The sequence below is a fragment of the Cephus cinctus genome, unplaced genomic scaffold (genome assembly GCF_000341935.2).
Source record: "Cephus cinctus unplaced genomic scaffold, Ccin1 Ccin1_scaffold0696, whole genome shotgun sequence".
Taxonomy (NCBI): Eukaryota; Metazoa; Arthropoda; class Insecta; order Hymenoptera; family Cephidae; genus Cephus; species Cephus cinctus.
In genome coordinates, this window is record NW_014333318.1 from 115,110 (window position 1) to 138,632 (window position 23,523).

The 23,523-nt window shown below is 35.6% G+C and overlaps 5 protein-coding genes across 8 annotated transcripts; 3 read left to right on the top strand and 2 right to left on the bottom strand.

Moving 5' to 3' along the window:
* Positions 1-3,036: 3,036 nt before the first annotated feature.
* On the top strand, positions 3,037-9,672 carry LOC107270063 (uncharacterized protein PF11_0213). Of its 2 annotated transcripts, none has more exons than XR_001538223.2 (9): positions 3,037-3,243; positions 3,303-4,025; positions 4,110-7,219; positions 7,610-7,915; positions 7,995-8,148; positions 8,229-8,402; positions 8,477-8,744; positions 8,835-8,968; positions 9,051-9,193. XR_001538223.2 is itself a non-coding variant. In XM_015744712.2 (9 exons), exons 1-9 carry the CDS (start codon positions 3,808-3,810, stop codon positions 9,490-9,492), a joined length of 4,749 nt encoding a protein of 1,582 aa, XP_015600198.1. In that variant the 5' UTR covers positions 3,432-3,807; the 3' UTR covers positions 9,493-9,672. The 2 variants fall into 2 exon arrangements, 1 of the variants encoding a protein (XP_015600198.1); XM_015744712.2 differs by lacking the exon at positions 3,037-3,243 and adding an exon at positions 9,270-9,672 and having other exon boundaries at positions 3,432-4,025; positions 8,816-8,968.
* A 112-nt stretch (positions 9,673-9,784) lies between these two features.
* Positions 9,785-12,827, bottom strand: LOC107270067. 3 transcript variants are annotated; one of them, XM_025087460.1, is made up of 10 exons: positions 12,239-12,827; positions 12,050-12,182; positions 11,855-11,989; positions 11,569-11,802; positions 11,261-11,490; positions 11,021-11,186; positions 10,693-10,950; positions 10,392-10,632; positions 10,055-10,324; positions 9,785-9,988 (listed from the first exon to the last, which is right to left on the bottom strand). In XM_025087460.1, the coding sequence occupies exons 1-10, from the start codon at positions 12,712-12,714 to the stop codon at positions 9,882-9,884; spliced, it is 2,250 nt and encodes a 749-aa protein (XP_024943228.1). In that variant the 5' UTR covers positions 12,715-12,827; the 3' UTR covers positions 9,785-9,881. The 3 variants fall into 3 exon arrangements, with proteins under 3 accessions (XP_024943228.1, XP_015600204.1, XP_024943229.1); XM_015744718.2 differs by having other exon boundaries at positions 10,392-10,950; XM_025087461.1 differs by having other exon boundaries at positions 9,785-10,341; positions 10,392-10,950.
* LOC112494682 (TPPP family protein CG45057-like) lies at positions 12,732-13,312 on the top strand. Its single transcript, XM_025087462.1, has 2 exons — positions 12,732-12,926; positions 12,979-13,312. Exons 1-2 carry the CDS (start codon positions 12,857-12,859, stop codon positions 13,266-13,268), a joined length of 360 nt encoding a protein of 119 aa, XP_024943230.1. The 5' UTR covers positions 12,732-12,856; the 3' UTR covers positions 13,269-13,312.
* Positions 13,297-17,410, bottom strand: LOC107270065 (serine/threonine-protein kinase PINK1, mitochondrial). The gene is made up of 7 exons (XM_015744716.2): positions 17,112-17,410; positions 16,544-16,821; positions 15,631-16,169; positions 15,423-15,545; positions 14,862-15,279; positions 14,679-14,777; positions 13,297-14,610 (listed from the first exon to the last, which is right to left on the bottom strand). Exons 1-7 carry the CDS (start codon positions 17,245-17,247, stop codon positions 14,356-14,358), a joined length of 1,848 nt encoding a protein of 615 aa, XP_015600202.1. The 5' UTR covers positions 17,248-17,410; the 3' UTR covers positions 13,297-14,355.
* Positions 17,411-18,342: 932 nt separating this feature from the next.
* Positions 18,343-21,969, top strand: LOC107270069 (6-phosphogluconate dehydrogenase, decarboxylating). The gene is made up of 5 exons (XM_015744725.2): positions 18,343-18,661; positions 19,112-19,335; positions 19,688-19,932; positions 20,013-20,638; positions 21,247-21,969. Exons 1-5 carry the CDS (start codon positions 18,651-18,653, stop codon positions 21,587-21,589), a joined length of 1,449 nt encoding a protein of 482 aa, XP_015600211.1. The 5' UTR covers positions 18,343-18,650; the 3' UTR covers positions 21,590-21,969.
* Positions 21,970-23,523: the final 1,554 nt, after the last annotated feature.

Sequence of the window (23,523 nt, forward strand, 5' to 3'; positions counted from 1 at the left end):
TTTTTTTTTATTTTACTACAAAAATTGTTCAAGGTTCCTCTCTTTTAACCTTTCTAGGTTGCCCAAACTTTATTTTAAGTTTATATATATATTTTTTTAATTTTATCTATGACAGAATCTACTAATATTTTAAAAGCCCGCTCGTACCGCGCGACCGGCGACTTGAGCGATTGCGGATCCTCTCTCGCTGAGGGGTCTGCTATTGCTGTTACTGCTGCCGCTGGTTCTTATAATCTTATAAATACTTTTTTATTTGCAATCTTCAGTTGCAGCGCCCAGTGTAAACGCAATAAGATTTACTATGAGAAAATAATTAGCTCACTTCATTACCTGGAATCAATAATCTTGAGAAGCAAATATGGAAATGAGCATTATCTCTGTCTGTAATTGTTCGTCCACGTGGAGAAGGGTGGCGCGAAAGTTCTTAACTGGTGTGCATCTTCATATTATTCTGCTTATATGTAAAGTAAGCGAAACGACAATAGTAAGCAGTTGAATAAACGATCAAATTCTAGAAATACAACTTCCGAAAGAAGTAAAACATACAGATGTTTCTGGCGTCTGGCTAGTGCATCCGGTTATGAATCGGGAGGTCTATGGTTCGAGACCCCTCTATGGAGAGCATCTTTTTTTACAAAAAAAAATGTGCTTTTGCAAATGGGATTAACAGATTAAAGAGTATATCCAATTAATTTATTTATCTTATTACAATAAAAGCATAACAACGACAACCTGCGGGCTTCCACATCACCCAAGAGGTGCCGCAGTCGATGCGTTCCCATTATTAAGCGTAGCGGGTCCCCAATAGGCCTATACTACGATCGGCCTATACTATTTTTCAAGGTTCCTCTCTTTCTAATTTTCTCGGTTGCCCAAACTTTATTTTAAGCTTATATAAAATATTTTTAAAAAAAAGGTTGTCATCGGGATCGAAAATCATTTTCTATTAACTCACAATATTCTCTGTCGCAATATCCTTCATAGTAATAAAATAAACTGGACATCCATCCCAGGAGCTGACATCCGTGTAGCACCTCCATTTTTGTAATGTTAATATAATATGTATAAATATGTATTTTAATAGAGAGTCCACAGTGTTCTTCTCTCGTCGGTGCGCTATAAACGCGGAATTAGCAAAATCCAGAAGACTCGCGTGGCCGAGGAAAAGTTATTTAGTACGCAACAGAATCTGCGGTTGATCACTCGGAAACAAGTATAGCTGGAAATATAGTCAGACACTACCGCGCAACATGGGAACACTTTCCGAATGCATCACCAAAATCTCTTTGAGGTCCCATACGCCAAGTGGAGTAGCACAAGCGAACGCAGATTGACGTGACCGCTCCCCTAGAGAGCGCAGAAAGGGATGCCGACGCCAACCCATGACTCCCCACCGCTCAAACCGTCTTGGCATATTTGCTGCGGAGTTTACTGCGATACCAAAGTGATATCACGATGAAGGTATAGCCCAGCGGAAGAAATTGGGATAATATGTAACACAAAGAAAGAGAGAGAGAGAGAGATAGAATTAGATAATCAAGTATTACCTTAGAATGTAGATGAACAAAAGAAACAAAGGATCGATGAATGTATCACAACTGTGATGTATTTACGGAGAGAGGGGAAGGGGGAAGGAAGACCGGCAAAACGCGCTTTCCAAGAGGTCGGCTCTCGAAAGACTGACCTCTGCACCAATAATACATTCTTTGTATACTGCTGGGTACCCCCTCCCACCGCTCGAGTACTCCTTGGCAAAAGTTATGCCCCCCTACGACAGGTTTGTCAATTACAACTCGTACAGGGTTCGTCAACGATGCTCCCCCGCTCGAATACTCCTTGACAAAAGTGATGCCCCCCTACGACAGGTTTGTCAATTACAACTCGTACAGAGTTCGTCAACGATGCTCTCGAGTGACGATGCAGGCTGATCGGTACACGGCAATTGTTCGCATTTTAGGATATCGTTGACGCTCCCTGTAATGCTCGTAAAGCGTACGTTTCATTAGCACAGCAGGGCTCTAAGTGCGTCTCTCTCGCACGCATACGGATTATTACACTTTTTCTACTACCTATAACTATACTACCTTTAACTTACAACTATACTACCTATAAATGTTTTGAATAGCTCACAAAAATGGTGTCTAGACCCTGTACCTGCTACGCACTAATATTGAATTTAAAAGAAAACTATGAAGGTACAAACGATGGAACGCAGTGGAGATATACTAGAGACTATACTCTTTCGAACGGGACTGATTGGAAAGAGGTACAAACGATACTTTCTTGAAGAACTTTAAAAATTGGTGTCTGAGCGTTGTACATGCTATGCACTTAACTAGAATTTCTATAGTTCCTGATAGGTTTTCACAATAGTTCTGCTACGTAACATCGTTAAAATAGGAATTTTCCAAAAATTGAGGTGCTACATGAGTGTCAGCTCCAGCACTGCACTTTTTTAAAATCTCTTGAAAATGATTCAACAATAGGCTTTTTCAATAGCTCTCGAGAAGTTCTATAGTTCCAGATAGGTTTTAACAACAATTCTGCTACGTAACATCGTTAAAATACCTATTAAGGATACTAGTCGCACCATATGCTTCAGTGCAGGTATGCATAAGGAGCTGGTTTTCAGTGTTATTTTCAGGTTGTGTTTCAAACAGTTCCGGAATAATTCTCTCTAGTACTCAATGTTGGGACCATAGTTCCGCTTGGAACTATTGTTAAATAATGATGGAAGCTGGCACCGCATCGCTGCACTCCTTAACACAGGCAGGCATAAGGTGCTGGCTTTTGTCTTAGTAAATCTTATCGAGCTTACACTGTACATTTGAATTTAAGATTACAAAAGAAAAAGATTTAGGCAATATCTGATAAGCGGCCTCTTTCTAAGGATTGCTCTGGGATTCAGTTGTAAGTTGTGGAGAATCTCTGTCCGCTAGGCTACCCGTTCGTGATCACGTTAAGCTCGGCTACGGTGGAATGTGCATTATCGACGGAGGCGATGATCACAAGATCCTACTCCCGGACTCGCCATTACGATTTAGCGACATGTTTTTGGCATCGCCTAACACCGTAGCTTTGTGCATCTTCCTTTCTATTTATCTCTGTAAACCCTACTTATGTGAAAATTTTGAACAGGAATGTCAGGAATCTAGATACTTTGAAAGTTCACGACCGAAAGGTTGGAGGTTCGTGCCCAGCTTCCAGCGGCATTCACCAACGGGTTTTCATATGAAAACTTAAGTGAGTATTTATACGGATTTTGCCCAACACTGTTCGGATTCGGTGTATAAACTTTGTAGGTCCCCTCACGCTGAGTTGAATAAGGACCGTCTCGCAAGGTACATCGCCATCTATTGTCGAACTTCCAACCTTGATTATTAGGACCAGTTACTGGCACATGTCCCCCATTGGGGATACAGCCATAAGGAAAGGAAGGAAGGAAGATACTTTGAAAGCGCATTGCTCCGTACAAAAAGCTTTAAAGCTAACCATTTGAAATAATAAAAGAATTACAGAATTGCTAACAAAGAAGTAAATCATAAGTGAGAACTACGGCTTATAATACTTATTTAATAAAACGATTGACTAACATTTTCATGTCAAATTGCGGGATTGAATGCAATATCGAAAAATAATACAAATTGTTAACCTTGTCAACCTCAATTTCATCTGTGCTATTTACATCCCTTCGAGTTCGTAGTGCACGGAGGAACAACGTGGGAATATCTAAATATTGTCACTAAAAACGTATAGCTTTTAATATACTAATTGAACATATTTCCTTATTAGTTAGTAGTTGATAAAATGTCGAATCTACCCATACGAACGTACCAAAGAAAAAATGCAGCTAAGCAAACGTCTATACTTTATAAAAATCCTACAATTATTTCTCGTACAAATACTCAACTTAAATCCTCTAAGAACTATAATATAAAGGTGAAGGAGAAGCTTAAAAATGTGGATGATACCTTAGACTATGATCCATTCGACACTACCTTTGATCGACTTGCAAAAGATGCTAGGTGAGTATATTATTTAATTGTTGTATTGTGTGATAGTGCCATTACTTATCTTTAGGTTTTATGTACTTTTTGTATTGCATTCAGATTACCGCCAGTACCTCCTATATCAGGAGGTACACATGATTCTTGGTATGACAGTAGTGACAACAGCCTACCAGTACATAATTCTTCAACAATTTCTGTTGCTCAAGACCTAATACGCACAAAGAATAAAGCTTCTGTAAAAGTGGTAAAAAAAGGGAAAAGGATAAAAGATTCAATGATGGTCATGGTTAATAAAGTTACAAGGAATAAGTATCCAAAGCCTGTGAGGAAGACTAGACAGAAGAATGGTTTAGCAATGCTGAGTGTAAATGAAACAGACATTTGTTTAGAAAAGGATTTCAAAGTCAAACGCAAATATAACCATAAAAAGAAGAATAATAATATTATTAAAGTAGAAGAATCTAAGAAAGATGTAAAACATGTTTTCTCACAAAACTCAAATCATAGCAGTAATAACAGTAGTGTTATTGATCATAAACTTATAATAGAATCAGTATCTGGCAATAATCCCTCAAAGGTTGCTAAAATTGACTTGCAAAGCTCAAACACGTCAGAAATAACTAAAGCAACGAATATGGAAGAAGTACCCTCAAAACGTAAAAAAGCTGCATGGAAAATGAAGATTGTGTTATCACCAAATAAAAAGAAGATATTTCAGGAAAGAAAAAGAAAGAGCAAGAGTAAAGGAAACTCCAGCAATTTACATTCAAGTAATGATGTTCATATTAAAAAACAAAGAAAATTGAAGAGCATAGATAACAATGTTCCAGCTGTACAAGATAATCAAAATCAAACAAGCATAAATCATCTAGTTAACAGACCAGAAGTAAACTCTTCATTTAGTGTGAGTAATATTTCAATGAACAGTTTAAATGACGCAAGTGATCAGATAGATAATACAGACGTGAACAGTTCATCCAATAATATAAACAATATCTCAATGGACAGTTCAAAAAGGGAATCCATGGACCTATTAAAACTATCAAATAGCATAAATTTACTGGCACATTCTACACCGTATTCTAATTCTAAAAAGAGTTCAAATAATAAACCTATGGATCCACTGGAAACATTGACTAACGTAAAAGCTTCAGCACATTGTACATTATATTCTACTTCTAAGGAGAGTTTAAATAACAAACTCATCAATCCACTGAAACAATTCACTGACATAAAATCTATAGCACCTTCTACACTGTATGCTCCTAATAAGAATTCAAATAACAAACCTATGGATTCACTGGAACCGTCGACTAGCATAAAAGCTGTATCACGTTCTACATCGTATCCTAACTCTAGTAATTCAGTTGAAGTAACGAAGCCAATGATAATAGTTAAACCTTGTTGTGTAAAGCTAGAAAGGTACGAAAAGAACAAGACTAAACAAAACTATTTGAAGGAGTACGACAAAAAGGAAATTTGTATTCCAGACTTCAGTCATTTACCTGCTGAAAATATTACATACGAACACGTTGAAACTACCAGAAATAATTTATCTCAATCCATTATTAGATCTTGTTCAGTTAAAATATCTAGGAATGATGTGGATAAATTTCTGAAATCAACGTCTATAATACAGGAAATTAATCCACTTCAATTGGATTCAAGAAATTGTACCAACCAATTAAATATTAAAGAGTGTAGTGTTAATTTATCTCGAATAAGACTTTCTGAGTACAAAAAAATTAAATTGTGGGAATCTAATCTACCTATGCAAAATTATCACGGCTTAATGTGTAGCACACCATTAGAGGGGCCAGTGAAACAGTCACTCAGGAAAGTTCGCTTTTCACCCATCAACAGTCTTACTTCTATTAAAACAAAGAGGCAAAAAATTCAAGTTAAAGATAAACGTATTAGTAAAGAACTGTCAAAAGAGAAAACTAATGACGTCCAAGATATAAATACTATAAAAAAGAATCTGCATTCATACTATAATACTTCTGACGTGGAGGAATCCAAAGGAACAAGAGGAATTATTGAAGTTTCTCAAGAATGCTTGTCAATGGACGAACAAACGACAGTGGAATTGGAACCAAAGTCAAATAAAATAAAATCAAACTCTTTTGTACGACTTGCATCGGACCAATCAGAAGATAGTATCTATGCAGCAAGTACAGTAAATTATAATTCATTTGCGAGGACTAATTTGTGTAAGAAAGTCTTGGGTGTTTCTTCAGATTCAGATGCATCGTGTTCTCTGTTTAGTAATAGAACAACAAATGAAGAAAACTTAACATCTTCGAATGATGATACAAAAAACAAAACAGATGTATTTTGCTCAAAGGCTCAAATTACTAAAAGAAGAAACAAGAACAACAAACAATTGAAAAGTGATATTCTTGCAGTTAACACAAGAGCAAGTCAAGAATCTTCAAACACAGAAAACATATCCTTCGAAGACTCATCTTTATTTCCCACCAAAATTATTGAAAATTCTCAAGAAATTGATACCGATACTTCTACTAGCAATCTACTTGAACATAACAAAGTGAATTCTATTAGTAAAATTGATGATTCCAATGAATCATTAAGCGACATAAGTAGTCAAGAAACCACAGCCCAGAGTTTATCAATGGACTCTGAATATTCAAAGAAATCTCAAGAAAATCTTGAACATTGTGATAATATTAAGAAAAAAGAAACTGTTTCTAAAGAATCAGAGAAATCAAAAAAATCAGAGAAACAACATACACATGTACATTTTGACAATAGTTTGTTAAGCAACAATTTGGAAAAGATGGACGTAGACAATGTTAACGATTCCACTCCATTAACAAAACGTTTACGTAATTCAACGATAGCCAAGTTACGAAGTCATCAAAATTACGGTTACCAACTGACACTAACATCAGAATCTGCATTTAGGGGAATCCCTAAAGAAGTATCAACAAATGCTTTACAGAACACTCATCTGTCATTGGTGGATGTATCTTCAAAAATTTTGGAAAATAGCGAAAATCTTAATGTGTCTGCTGACAATTTTAATGAAAAAACATCGGTATTCCTGAAACCAGGAAAACTCTGGGCCAGATCTCTGTCTATTTTGAATAATATTCAAAAAGATGCTGACTTGGATGCGCTGAGTGTCAACAAAGGCAAAAAGTGGAGGCAAAGTGTTCAAGCGATTCTTGCCATGCAACAACGAAGTAATTATTTTATTTAAAATATACTTATTACATACTGTCATTGTTAATACTCTTTTTCAAAAATTATAAAATATAGAACAATTTATCGTAGTCTACTACGTCTCGCTAATATAATTAACGAAACAAATAAGACTCAAGTTCAATATGCCAAACAAAATTTGAACGGGTGAAAAGTTAACCCAAAATAGCAATTTTTTATTTATGTTTTTTGCATTAAAATTCATTTTATATTATCTTGTCTACTGATTTTTACAACTTCTGTAAGAATTTACTAATATTTTAGTTCCGCTGTCAAAAAAAAATGGAAAAAAAGGCCAATTCCTCTTTTATAATTCACTGATTATTCTAGTAAATGGGTGAGTTTTACGTGTATTTTATTTGAATTAACAGCTCCTCGTAAATCAAGCATTTCTGGGAATACAGGACTTATACAAAGCTGTATAAACACAAACGACAATGATAAGGAACCGGAAACGCATCACAAAATACGTCCAAGTGTTAACCGTTTATCCTCTTCACAAGTGAATACAACATTTGGATCTACAAGTCCTGGACGACACATAAGACGTATTTCTATTCGAGTTGTTCCTGATAATAAGAAATTCAGTCATATCAAACATTCGCCCTTTTTGGAAGCTTATGGACTAACAGCCAGCAAGAACAAAAAATCTTATTCTCAGTTATCCACGCAAATCGGTAACAACATTTCTTGACTTTCCAAAAATGTTTTATTTTTATGTTTCATGTCAATATTAAATATTTAAATGAATTTTAGCACCATTGAAAGAAACTGCAGTCTACAATGTCCAGCATAAGAATGCAGCTATCGAAACTTTTGAAACTGGTCCTGTATTTACAGCCAGAGAAGTAGTATTGCAGAGATGTAATCAGGATGATTATATACAATTTGAAGAATGTTTTCCTAAGTCGTAAGTATTACAGATTTGAATATAATTTTTATATGTACAATTTTAACCTAAAAATTAAAATTGAACAATTTTCTTCACAGATATCTGGAACGTTGTCGAAAAATCGGCGAGGGTGTTTACGGGGAAGTTTTTATCCACGAAGGAGAGAAGGAGAATTCCGTTATAAAAATTATACCAATAGAAGGAAGAGAATTGGTGAATGGTGAAATACAGAAAAAATTCAGTGAGATACTTTCAGAGATTGTTATAGCCAGGTGATTTTTAGATTCATTGATATTTTGCAAAATCAGAATAGAACAATATAATTAATCTAGCTGTGCATTTACAGGGAGCTCTATAACCTCAGGTTCAATGATAAATACAACAGCAACAGTTTTGTTGAAGTGAAGAACATTCGTTGCATCATCGGAAAGTATCCTGAAAAATTAGTTGAACTATGGAAGATTTATGACGAGGAGAAAAATTCTGATAATGACTGTCCTTTGATGTTCAATGATAATCAATTATATATTGTACTAGAACTTGGACACGGGGGTCAGGATTTAGAAGCATTTGTATTTCAAAATGCATCACAGTCCCACGCGTTATTCATACAGGTATTTTTTATTTTAATTTTTAATGGTTTATCAGTATTTTTCTGTCTAAAACAATGTTTTTCTTTTTAAAGACTGCTTTTGCATTGGCAGTTGCTGAAAAATCTTTGGAATTCGAGCACAGAGATTTGCATTGGGGCAATATATTAATATCGCATACGGATGAGAAAGAAGTGCACTATAAGCTAAATGATAAGAAAGTCTCATTCAAAACTAAAGGTGTTCAGGTAAGACTTACTGAACTAGTATAAAAATTGAAAAAAAAAACGTAATTCAGGGTTAATCAAAATTGTTCTTCATTCTTTCAAGGCTGCAATTATAGACTTCACTTTGTCAAGAATGTCGTATCAAGGATGCTGCATCTTCAATGATCTTGCTCTGGACCCAGCACTATTCGCAGCACAGGGTGAATATCAATTTGAGATTTATCGACTTATGCGCGACAAGGTCAAGTAAGTAATTAAATAATTATTCATAATTATTTCACTATTTCAATCTTTGCATTTCTCTTATAATTTCGACTTGCAGCAACAATTGGCAGAAGTTTGAACCCTTTACGAATCTCCTCTGGTTACATTACACACTGGATAAAATGATCACAGCAGTAAGATACAAAAATAAAAAGACGAAAGTTCACAAGAATGCCATCAGTGAACTTCAGCAATTGAAAGACGTCGTATTGAATTATAATAGTGCTTTTGATTTTGTGACGAATTGCGAGCAAGTATCGAGGCTGCAGTGCAGCAACTAGGGTTTCTCGGCTTTAGCTTCAACTTAAAGAGAAGTCGAGAATTACAGAAATAAGACAAACAAATATGTGCCTTCTAAAACGTATTTCTAAGTATTAACCAATAATAAATGATTATAGGAAAAATCATCCTCAAGGAAATCAGAAAGTCGTTAGTCGTAAATTTTTACTTATAAAGCTAAATATGTACGAAATAGCAAAAGACTTGTGGATGTCCAAGTACAGCCATCCTACTTGTATATCGCTTAAAATTTCACTTAAACACGGTCTGGTACATCGAATGATTTCGTTAAAAAAATTGTATATTTTATGTTATTAATTCTTTAAATACATCAAATTTTTCGCGGAATTGTTTTGTGCCAAATGTGATCGATATATTTTTTTATTATTTATTATGTTGTTTCGTCAATGCAGCAAGGAATCTGTATCGGAACCGTGATAGGTATCCAACAGGTGCATATGGGTTCCTGATCGACTGATTGTTCTGAATTACTTTCATCTAATAATACTAATTAGTTTTAATATAATTGTTTAATGAAATATTATAGTCGTATGATTACTATACCATGTCCAGCCTTTAAATCCTCTTCGAGAGTGACCTCATCTATTGTGACCCATCGCAAAATATGATTTCGCATCTCTGAATCCACATGATCCAATATCAGTGCAATTTTATGCAATGCTTTAGACTCGTAGAGATGCTGCACTTTGTCTGGTTTAGATGATGTGGAGGATGAGGATGACGCTAGAGTATCGCACTGAACTTTTGTACACTCACAGCATGTGCAGTGAGCAATATGATTATTGACCACTTCAGAATCTCTTTCAGATTTTCCTAAGTGATATCAAAAACTTTGAAAGTAAAAAGTACAACATAATTAATTATTTATCATCACTGATACCTTCACAGACTTCGCAATAGCAACATGTGCAGTCATCAGAATGACGGGAATAGGATGATTTTGACAACATTGTAATGTCTGAGTAACAAATGCTAGGTTCCTTTCGATGCTCTTCATACTGGCATACACCACAGATACAAAGCTCAGAATTTATATCCGAATTGGATGGTGCCAAAGAATTCATAGCCTGATCATCTTTGCACTTACAACAGATGCATGCATAAGGATCCTCTGGGTGGATCTGAAAATGTAATAACAAGAATAATATTTTCATATAAATTCTTTTCTCCAAACTGCATACCCTAGGCCTTCTACGTTCGATTGGTACTGGATCAAAATATTTAAATCTGATTTTTGGCATAGCTTTTCCTTTGAATGCATTACAGATGTAAGGAAGTCTTAGTGGCTGTGGATAACCATAAACTGGAACATTATAATATCTCTGTTTATAGTGATCGGCTGGATAAAATGCCAGATTCAATCGGCCATCAATTCTATAGGGTATAATGTCCAGATTATCTTGTGTCAATACACCAGACATTAACATTCGCTCAACAATCTAACAAGATATTTAATTAAAATTGTTGTAAGTCATAAAAAATAGTCTTAGATAATTGTATGATAATTACTTGTGCTGTAAGGTGACCAAGGTTGTTACCAAATAATCTAAGATGTCTAATAGGAGTACTTTTCTTTATCGTATTCAATAAGTCTACACCTCCCTCATCTGATATTTGATTATGAGAAATATCCAATAAACGAATTCTAGAGAATGGCATGCAAAAGCTCAAAGCTCTAGGAAACGATTACTTTATATAATAATATATAATTAATCTGATGGAATAAGAACATTGTAAATACACACATACCGAGCACCAGTACTAGTTATAATATTATGTGCAAGAAGAAGGCCTTGTAAGGCTGGTCTAGTTTTCAACCAATCAGCAATTTTTTCCATTCCATGATCTCCTATATTATTTCTACTCAAATCGAGTAAATGCAGAGTATTATTGTGCTGAGCATCAATTAACATAATTTCTATGTCATGACAGGAAAATCCATATTTTTGTACATGTAACTCGACCAGGCATTTATTAAACTGTGTGAAGATAGAACAGTAATGCACTGTTTTTTATTTTTTTATTTTAGTAATGTACTTGTAATATATTATGTTTACTCTCAATAGTTCGCCAAGAACAGTTGCAAAATGTTCTGTGTCGAAGTAGTATTTGAATTCTGAATTGGGTCTGCTGATGTCTAATATCTTTAGAGTGTCATTATATTGATTCTGATCATTTCTCATAACTGTTGTGAAATATACTAAACTAGATATAGTCTGATCCACTTCAGCCACATCCAAGTAACGTATATATGGATTCTTGAGTAGTAGCAATGCTACTTCCTTGGCAGCCTAAAAATAAGAAGCTATTAGAAAATATAAAATGTTGTATCGATGTCCTTACATCCACTCCAAATTTATTTCCATTTAATTGAAGAATCCTCAATTGCAATTTTTCTCCCACGGAGCACATATATTCAATTCCAGGTTTCTCCAGGAAATTGTTTTGCAAGTTTAGTTCTAATATATCATTGTAAGCCTGAAATATATTTTATTTATCTATGCAGAACAATTCATCAGGAATTGCAATTCAAGTTACACTTATGTGGTCAATTAAATTCATAAATCCTGCAGAGTGAATTCTATTGTATGGTAAACTCAAAGAAACCACATCCCTGTTGCTTCGTAGAAATATTAACAAGTAAGGCATATCCCAGTCTTCGAAGCGTCTCCTAAAATATACCCTCGTAGTTTTCCTAACATAATTTTATATTGTTTTAAAACAAACCGTATTCTTAAGAGGAGATCATTTCCATGTAAAATTAATCTTCTAGTGCCATCATAGTATTTCTCGCAGAAACAGGAGAAAAAGAGATTATTCATTAAAACAAGATTTTGGGGTGATCGCATTAGTTTTGGTATTTCAAGTAAAGTGTTATAATCGTTATAGAAGTATGGCGATTTTCTAGTTTTCCATCTCATGGTGAAATCTGTTTTTCGTTCTTGAATTACATCCTTTTCAAAACCTTTTCTACCATCTGCCAAAGTGTCCTGACTAATTTTTACAATCTCTTCCTGTACGATTCTTTTTGCTGTATCCATCAGATAACATTTCGAATGCGGCGTAGCAATTATCAAATCACCATAAGAATCAATTTTTATGTCCTCTTTTTGTTGCTCCAATAAGAGACTATAGCACATTTTAATCATATCAGATTTATTCATTGAGGATTGGTCACTATCGGTACCCGTTTTCACTTCCATCTTTCTGTTTTAACAGCTGTCAAAAAAAAAAACAACTGATACCATAAAAAATTGTCCTACGACTTTTTCAGATATCCTCACACAACTCTTAAAGAGAGTTGAACTGTTCCTATTTTTCTTTGTTCAATAAGGAATCCTTAAAATGATAGATTACGGAGTTCCCAAGCCGGAGGAAGAGATCGAAGTTGTACCCATGGAGGAAATGTTTGCAGGTATCAATTACAACATTATAAATTTTTAGAACTAATCAATCTTTCATCGCAGCATATTGTCGAATGGATCCTGTATCATATGCCAAAGGTGTAAAACTCATACCACTTTCCCAAAGTGACAAATGGTTAATATCAGCAAGACTTCTTGATATGCATACCCTAACAACGACAGAGACAGGTACGCACTTCTTCAAGTTCAAGAAGCGCGCCCTCTCCTACACTGAATATCTTGAGTACCTGGAGGACTTGGCCAAGGCAAAGAACTTGGATTTAAATAATATGATGTATCACATGCAAAGATCCGGTAAACCGATACATCCTCGCGACATTAAGAAAAACTAATTAAATAATAAACAATTTGTACAACAGATGATTTTTCCATCACTCCTATGTACAATCTTTATTTCCAATTTATTTTATACAAGCCCATTACGTCTCTCGAACTAACCAGAACAAATTATTAATATTTACACCTGCAATTTTCAAATCACCAACTGTGACCAGAACGCGAATTCATTATGGAAATATAAACTTTCAGTATAGTTTCAAATATACGTGGTCTTGATTTCTCAAGTCTCTAACTTATTAAAACCAAAATTGATGATCTGAAAAATTCTATAAGTTATACCATTGAAGATATACAATAAATAGTCCGTGAACAAAGTCTTCGGAAGATCGAAAAGAGAAGAAAAAATATTGTTACTCGTGTCAGTACTCATTTTCATGTACTGCACGGTAATCATTAATATTATTCTGTATACGCGACGTAATCAATCTTTACTGAGAAAACTCAAAAGATTGCAGCCAAAACGAAATCCGTTCCTTCTAGTCTACCATTTTTCTATTTTTTTTGGCTTTTTTCTGGTTGATTTTTTTTTCATATATTTTATATAAGACGCGCGAAGGGTCGCTTGAGCTAAGCGAAAAGTTAAGAATAAAACAATAATTCTCAAATTAAATCCAATCAACAATTTCATACCTCGATATTAAAGGCACATGAATCACAAAAGGGTGTAATGTTCTCTTTCTCCCGTGGCATGCATAAATGTAAATGAAGAAAAAAAAAAGCCAAATGAATCACTTCCTTCCCTTTTGTGGTTCGACGAGTACAAAAATTCAATTTGAACACTAAGAAAGCTTTGTATACCTGTGCTCAGCGAATACTTCTTTGAGGGCAAACAAAAAACAAACTGATTAATTATCTTTCGGTTATTAAGTAACCGTTTCGCGTGTTTTTCACATCAATACTTTCGCAACCTTAAACAAGGCTGTATTTCTGTTAATAAGAATCTGTACATCTAAGTGCCAGACCGGCTATTTTTGTTTCATTTCTACTGAAGTGGCGCATGCGCAGTCCCCTGATGATCTTACTCACCAGTGTTAATTTAAACTCTCTACGCCGTTAATATAAAAAAAAAGCAAATAAATATTAGGCGTTTCGCTGTATCCACTTCAAGCCATCCCTCACGTTACTCAATGTTACTCTACTAAGAAAGCTTGCTATAAGCTGATACTCTGGCATTGTGCGTCGTCCACATGAGCGCGTCGAGAGTTCGTGGCGATACGAATTCTGTCGTGTTATCTCCTGCTTTTTCTTATCATAAAGCATTTCCGGTTGGTAATGATCGAATTTACGACCCTCGCAAAGTACCTTTGTGGTTAAGCTCAACAACCATTGGAGAATCTAGAATACAATATTGATTTTAATGCTACTGCCTGTTTATTTATAATTTATAAAGCATAATTGCTTACCTCGTTACTTGAGGGCAGCTTGCCTTCATTTCGAAGCCAGGCGTTTGGTGCCCATAAGTACAATTGTATAATCGTAGCTGCTATGTCAGGACTGAGTCGCTGCAATGAATGTATGTTTAAACATAAAGTTTGCATATTTCTTTAGTTGATTGTTAATACTGAATGGAAAATACAAGTTTATACCTTATACATGCTTCTGCTCAGTATATTTTTAATCAAAGCAGCTATAACTCCAGGAACAGTTTCCGGTAGAGCCGGAAGCGCATCATCGGTGTAAATATGATTTTTCAAAGCAGTTTTTGCCTTTTTATCCTCGTAGAAGGGATTTCTCTGACCGAATATCTCATAAGCAATAGTTCCCGCTGTCCAGAGGTCAGCTTTGGTATAATTCAAACTAGTGAAAGGACCTGGTTCAGCTGTTACGATTTCCGGTGGCATGAGCGCTATGTTCCCGCCTTTGTCAATGTCGTGGCTATTGTATGGCATATAAAGACCATGATTCTTGTCGGCCAAGCAACAACCAAAATCAGTGATTACTAAGGTCGGACAATTGTCTAATTCTTCGGACAAATCCAACAGAATATTGTTACTCTTCAAATCTCTGAAATTATTGAATTACATAAGAGAAAATGATACCGACAATTATCTATAAATACAATCGGCATTCATATTGATACTGATGCAGTTACATAACTTCGAGTGTAGTAGTCATATTATATAAAATGAAAAAGATGTTTGACTCACCTGTGTACAATACCGTGAGCATTCATGTGTGCAACTCCCTCCAGGAGTTGGGCGAGCAACAAGATGGACACACGAGTACTGACTTCACGATCGGTCATATACTGTTTCAATGTGACATCGTATCTGGAGAAAAAGAATGCAATTATTGACTTCCTTGAGACGACGAAAAATATTGTAGTAACCAATAAATGTGATTTTAAATACACACCTTTTCATAAGCAAAAAGAGGCTCTTATTTCTTCCTGATCCGTAAGGATTGAGTCTTTCAGGAAGAGCATCAGGATACATTCTTATTGATTCTGGTAGCGCAGGCACCATATCAGCAAAGACATAATACATAGCTACTATATTTGGATGTGGAGGAAGATTTCTTTTATTATCAGCCATTCTTTGTTCCCATTGTGCCAATTCATCATTCCTGTAGTGCTTCCTGGCTGGTACTGTCTCACGGTACATTGCTCTCAAGATTGCAGTAGCATTTGATTCAACATCGTAATTAAACATCATCTTGATAGCCAATGGGAAAGTTGACAAATTCTTGGACTGATCGTCGATCATTATTTGATCGGAATCTTTTTTTTCCGATGCGTCCTTGAAACGAGCAGCGTGAACAACAGCGGAACATCCTTTTGCAATAACTGGGCCAATTACGAAGTCTTTCAGACCTGCTGGTGGCTCTTCGATAGTCGTAGTTTCGTAATTTTTGTCGTTTTGTGGCGTGTTCCATTGTACCTTTGAAACGGCTTCCTGGAAACAGTCAATAGAGGTTCTAAATTAGTTATATGAGAACTTTCAAAAGACTGGAAATCGGTGATGGCAATATATGAGATATAATCCATAATATGGACCTAGTGTTTGGCAGTGTAAAACGCCTTTGTCATTGGCAATGCAAAATTGGACTCTGGCCATGCACTTGTTTATGGTCGTGTGATATCATTACCAGATAAAGAAATTGTATTGAAAACTGTGATTAATTAGAGAATAACATTATAGAAGAAATAAACTGCAGTTTCTCATGGTGCCAGTAATCTATAAAAAAAAGAAGTGATACTATATTCCATAAAAAAAAATTCTACGATAATTGATTCTTTGACATACATAATTCTCTGACACATCCATACCCTAATCTCCCAACAGACTCCTTCTAGTTCGTCATCCTTTGTAAGTATTCCTGTACCAGATGCTAAAGACACTCCGACAAGAGCAAAGAAAGGTGCAGAATCCCCAAACAAAAGACGACTAGCTGCACGTCGTCGTAGATCAGCTGCAAGAGTATTTGTCACCCGTTTCAAGATATTATCAACAAATATTCGTCGAGCCTGAGCTCCCAGGAAGCCGAGATGTCTCCCTGCAGCCGAGCCATTACCACTAGCCTGAGGCACGTGGCCCTGTGATTTGCCTGTAATCAATTAACATCTTTGTTATTTGAATTGTGATGTAATGCCTTGGTCCATTATTAATATCTCTATTATGGAATGACATTAGAGTTTGACTTTATTATCAATAGCTATTTATATGAAAACAGACACCCTAAGATTATTGCGCATAATTATAGACAAAGGTGGTACAATTTAGTTGCATCAGATCCTTTAAAATTTACCTATACCTGTACAAGCAAGATCTCAACTGCATTAGGAAATAGTTTACATAACAATCCGGAGTGGATTTAAAAAATAATGCATCACTCACCTAATTCCACAACGTGTATCTTGTCGAGCTGGCTTCTGGAATAGCAGCTATTGTATCGATGCTCGGGATTCCTGAGAGAACGCAGAATGACCCGACCATTTTGCACGAGACGTTGAGCTGCCGTCCGAATCGACATCTCTCCGTACTCTTGGGCCGATAACGCCCAACGGGCAGGCCCAAATCCCCAAGTAAACGCCTTCACGTTTACAGTTAGGGTCACGATTACTGGATGGGTCTTCTAAATATCACGAAATGAGTCCTTGGTGACTCTCTGCCTGGCTCTCCGAATCACTTTGAAGCTGCGTATAATAAAAAAATGTTTATCACTATTTATTCCTAGCTGTGAGTTCTTGCACCAGTGGCGTCATCTATACATTGTCAAATATAATACAATGTATCTTATGTTGGTAAAACATTACAAGATGCGATACGCGTTCATTTTTATTTGAAAATTTTAATGGCGCAAATTTACATGGGAATTTACAAGGCCTTTAATAAATAATAAAACAGAAAACTAAAAGATTCTATATTTACTACTGTATTTTAAAACTAGTTAAAAATATGTATATTTCTTGTGCATTTACATTTATTTTCTTAATTATTTTTTATTAATTTTAAACAGGTTTACAGGTTTTTTTTTTCTTAATTATCTAAACTAATAATGATTAGAGACTTAATTCTTAACTGAATCCTATCAGATAAACTTCATTCAAAGGTATCAGTAATCAATCGACCCTTTGAACCACCAACATCGACTTATAGACATACAAAAACTGGTCAGCTGAAAAAAAATGATAGCGACTGGTAGCGGCCAAACCCTGTCTCTTTCTAATCAGAAGCTGTAGTACGAAAGTATAAAGAACATAGCCAATAGAAACATTAGAAAAGAAGAGCGATTGGTCGCCACCTCATTTTCTCTTTGCTTATTTTTACGGTCACTATTTCAAAGGATTTGAAGTAGGGATCGCGTAGTCCATACTATACGAGCCACATACTATCTGTGCTACAACGGTTTATGAAATACACTGAACTGTTCGTTATGCAACTGATGATCCTACAGAGATTGATTCAACAATTTTTATGGTTGTAAGAAAACTCTTAGTATTTGATTTTTCTCCAAGAACGGTGGAATGATGAATGAATACCTGCGTCAGATTTCAAATTGATGTCAGGATTTTTTTTTCAGACCAGTTCTAAACGGCATAGCTTTTTCTATGATGGACCCACGTGTTCGAGGATGCCACATGCGACTGAACCGTGTAACAGTGCGCGTCGTCAGCCACGCAATCAGGCGCAGGAATCGTGACTCGATAATAACGAGAGATAATGGAAAGTTGTGTGGTGACCTTGCGAGGCTGCCGATTGGTTCGCTAGACCTCGGCTGACTTAGTAGATTAAGAACTACCGACGTCCTCTACAGACAACCGGGAAGAAGCCGACGATTAAGGACGACCACTTGTTGCTGCCGATTTTCCACACTCTGATCAGTTCGTCTAATCACGAATCAATTTGGCCTATTGTTACATTAATTTCAACATTATGTCAGAACAGTGAGTATATTTAAAAATTAGGTCTTATCATTTAACATACATGTCTTGTATCTTGAGTGACTGCTTTCAATTTGTCATTGCAATGTCACCTGTAACAGAGTTGGGAGTGTTATCATTATATCAGCAATATCATTGAGAGTTCTGTTAATGAAAATTAAGGTTTTTCATTGATCGATAATAAAAATTTGAACCATGTCTTATTTTTTTGTAAGTATTTTGTATGATTTGCTCCATTACCAGGACCTTCTTCTTGAAAAATTATTTTATGTACATTGATTTAACACAATTTCAATAATTTGCTAAGTTTTATGGTTTAGTGTATAAAGCAAACTTAAAGATTTAGCAAAAATAAAATGTTAATAGCTTGTACTTGTTGGTAATGAACATCGTAATGATTAGTTAAATATAGAATTTGGTCTAAAGAAATAATATACATTTTTTGTTTTATAGGGTTGCAGATATCGCCTTGATTGGCTTGGCAGTGATGGGACAAAATTTGATCTTGAATATGAATGATCATGGTTTTGTGGTATGTGCCTACAATCGTACAACAGACAAAGTTAAGTCATTCCTGGAGAATGAAGCTAAGGGTACAAAAATTATTGGAGCCTTCAGTCTCGAAGAAATGGTTAGCAAGTTAAAGTTGCCACGTAGAGTGATGATGTTGGTAAAAGGTAAATAATCTCAATGGCTGCATTAAACGATACAAGACATAATTACTTTTAATCTCAGTTTTATACCAACTGGTCTTATAATGGAAATAGCATTATTGTAAGACTATGTATATAAGTTCCTAATGACATTCAAATATTCATTAATATTTTGTTATTACGTCAATAATATCTCTATATGTACGTCACTAAATATTCATCGACGTCACCCGTTATATAAGTGGTACTCAAGAAAGATATTGACAGTACATTAACATTGACCCTTGGGTCATATCTATGATGAAGTCAAAAATAATTTCTTTCGAAATTATACTTTTAATTTCTCAGTTCTAAACCCAAATATTTTATTATACAGCTGGACCTGCCGTTGATGCCTTTATTGAAAAATTAGTTCCACTTCTGTCCCCTGGTGATATCATCATCGACGGAGGTAACTCAGAATACCAAGATACTCAAAGACGCACCCAAGAATTGGAAAAGAAAGGAATTTTATTCGTTGGCAGTGGAGTCAGTGGGGGTGAAGATGGCGCGCGATATGGACCATCACTAATGCCTGGAGGAAATCCTAAAGCTTGGCCACACATCAAACCTATCTTCCAGGTTAGCGGAGTTCCATAATAAAAATGTAATTCATTACAATTCAGAAGTATACAAAATCATTGCTCTGTTTTCATTTTTAGGCCATAAGCGCTAAAAGTGACGGAGAACCATGCTGTGACTGGGTTGGCGAAACAGGTGCTGGACACTTTGTAAAAATGGTTCATAATGGAATTGAATATGGTGACATGCAGTTAATCTGCGAAGCCTACCATATTATGCGCAACGGAATAGGCATGGAGCCCCAGGAAATGAGTGACGTATTTGCTGAGTGGAACAAGGGCGAACTCGATTCCTTCTTGATCGAGATCACTAGAGACATTTTGAAATACAAAGATGAAAAGGGATACCTTCTGGAGCGCATCAGGGATACGGCCGGTCAAAAAGGAACTGGAAAATGGACTGCTATTGCTGCACTGGATTACGGAGTACCTGTCACCCTAATCGGCGAGTCTGTATTTGCCAGATGCCTTTCCGCCCTACAGGCTGAAAGGATAGAAGCAAGTACTATCTTAGATGGACCCACAGCTCTCTTTCAAGGAAACAGAAAACAATTCCTGGAGCACTTGAGGAAGGCACTCTATGTTTCCAAGATTATCTCTTACGCCCAGGGTTTCATGCTGCTTCGAGAAGCTGCCAAGATTCACAATTGGAATCTGAACTATGGTGGAATTGCACTGATGTGGCGTGGCGGATGCATTATTAGAAGGTAATATTCACTCTTTGCAGCTTAAAATTCAGTCGCAAATAATTACCATGGATCGAACGACAGTCACACATTTTATCATATCACTGCTAGCATTTGTCCTGAATAACTTAACACTAGCGTCATTGACCTGTTAAATGAGTCTGAAAGTGAATGGTAACAAATGTCAAATTGAAGTCATGGCCCCCTTGAATGTTTCAAGTAGAATTAAATAATTATTAAATTCTACAATGTTCAAATAACTAGCTTTTAACGTAGGTATAAAAATTTATTCTAAAACTAAAACAAAGACACTAAAGTTATACACCTATTGCGCTAGAATCCATTCATTAGTAATATCCATCTGAGTAATAAAAAATAAAAATAGAAATATCATTGCTAGCCAGCTTAGCGTGTACTTCATGCAATCTATACATGCTCCTAGTATCCAATTATGGTGAAAGTCATATCAAGTACAAGGTTACACGATGCGTGTCGAAAAGTGCCTTTCGTTTTACTTAACTTCAAATCTCGACCGGACCCTCCGGTACCGTCAGATCAGTTATAAATACTGTTTTAAGAGTCTAAAGGATTTCATGATGCATCAAATAATTTCTCCTTATAAATTACAGCGCCTTCCTGGGTAACATCAAACAGGCATTCGAGAAGAATCCAAAACTCACGAATCTGCTACTAGATGATTTCTTTGCCAAAGCCATGAAGGAGTGTCAAGCCAGTGCCAGGGTGGTCGTCTCCACCGCCGTTACTCTAGGAATCCCAACACCGGCCCTTTCAACTGCCCTAGCCTTCTACGACGGCTACAGGAGTGCTCGACTCCCAGCGAATCTTCTTCAGGCTCAACGTGATTACTTTGGTGCCCACACTTATGAACTTCTAGGTCAGGAAGGTAAATTTATTCACACCAATTGGACCGGTCATGGCGGTAATGTTTCTGCCTCCACGTACGACGCGTAAGGATTGGGTACACGTCGTGCGGTGCTGATTCCTGAAGAAATTGTCTTATTTTTCTCCTTCTGTTTTCTTTATCACTACATTCCGTACGAAATCACGTGAATTTACACAGCTTTGTTGACACTTGTCGAATGTAATGGAGAAAAAAAGTCTGCACGAACTTATCAGTAGCAACGAGGTCAGATGTATTGACACGGATCAAGATCCTCACGTTGGATCAAGTGAGAAGTTCATGATATATTATCGCATTAGAACGTATTATTAATTTTGGACAATAATTCGTGCTCCTTTTGACGTTCGTATTATTGTACGGTATCGCAATTGTTATTTAAATTATTTTAATGCGTGTCAATTTTAATAAAATCATTTCACTCTGGGATATATTCTTGATGCTTATCTATTACATATTAATAAGATAATCTAGATCAGTAACTTTCGATTTTTATTGCGTTTTTTCTGTAAGACAAATTATGGTAAGTACCTGGTCTTATAAATATATTGAACAAAGCTATAGCATCTTTCTCATAATAAGTGGATCACATAATTTTTCTTCTCGAGATTTAATAAATATTTTCAATTCGAAATGTAAATCCATTTTTGAAAAATTAACAATTTCACGTTTCAGTAATCAATAACACGTGCACGAACGACTAATATTACTCCTTATATGCTTGTTATTCAAACAAAAAAAAATAAAAAGAACACCCACTAAATATTCCTTTGGTTATGAAACAACTGCAGAGGAAAGTAAAACCGTTAAAGAGAAAGTATGCAACGCGTCGTGCGTATATTTTCACAAGAGTAAAAGGACACTTTATAAACACGTTGGAGGATCATCTGGAATTAAAAAAAAAAAGATAATCAAAATGAAAAGTTATTCCGCTTTCTCATCCTAACTGTAGACCATAAATATATGCAGCACTATATTTGTATTTCATCTTCAATGGGCAAATTCGAAAATCTGTGAATAAGACACACGTGTGAAACTAAAATGGTGGTACGTTTGTTGCCAGCAAATGGCCCATAACAAATTTTGCCATAACCGACGAGCATAACTTTCTATTGGATATCCTGCTTCATGATTATCAGTAATCGATTAACGGTAATGCAACACGGCGATTTCCAAGCCGAAATTACTTTGACTGGCGAAAATATGTAAAATTCTAGTAAGTCGAGTAATAGTAAGTAAGGTATTTTGTTCAAGCAACTTCATGTTATATGGTATTTAAACGTATCTCAATTATACTATCAATTTTACCACAGTTCATTTCAATATGTAAATACAATGCATAATACAGGCGAATTATAATATGCAAGTTTCAAGTAAACAAGAATTAACGGGATCAAGAAGGCCCTGAATGTGATGACAGGTCTTTCTATAGTTGGGTCGCAATAACAGTTCCGCTTTGAGGGGACTTATTTACGCTTGTGTTCATAAATAGATGGCCCTTTAAATTGGAAGTGATGTCGCGGTTCGACTATACTTCATTACTTACGTACATAAATTTTGGTAATGAAATTAACGTTACGTTATGATTTGACCTTTGACATGACAAGGACACTGAGTTGAATATTGATTTTGTATTTAACAATTTATTTTATGATTTTCAAGTTATGACGACTTAACGAGGCTGATCTATCGAGACTGTTTTATTAGTTAAGTAATGAAATATCATTGTCCAGTATAATTCTTAAAGATACATATACAAGGTAAATAGAGTGTATCGTCATTAGAGAAGATAATTTAGTGACTTTCATATATTTTCGTAACAATTTCATTAATAGGTCAAACAAGTGAATGCTCCGAAATCCAGGAAAGGAAAGAACCGTTATTACGTGAAACTGTTATTTCTGCTGAAGTTAATGACTGAAATGACAAGTAACAGGAGGTGTATTATTGCGAAATAAGATGAGAAGAAAAGACTGCTGATGACTTG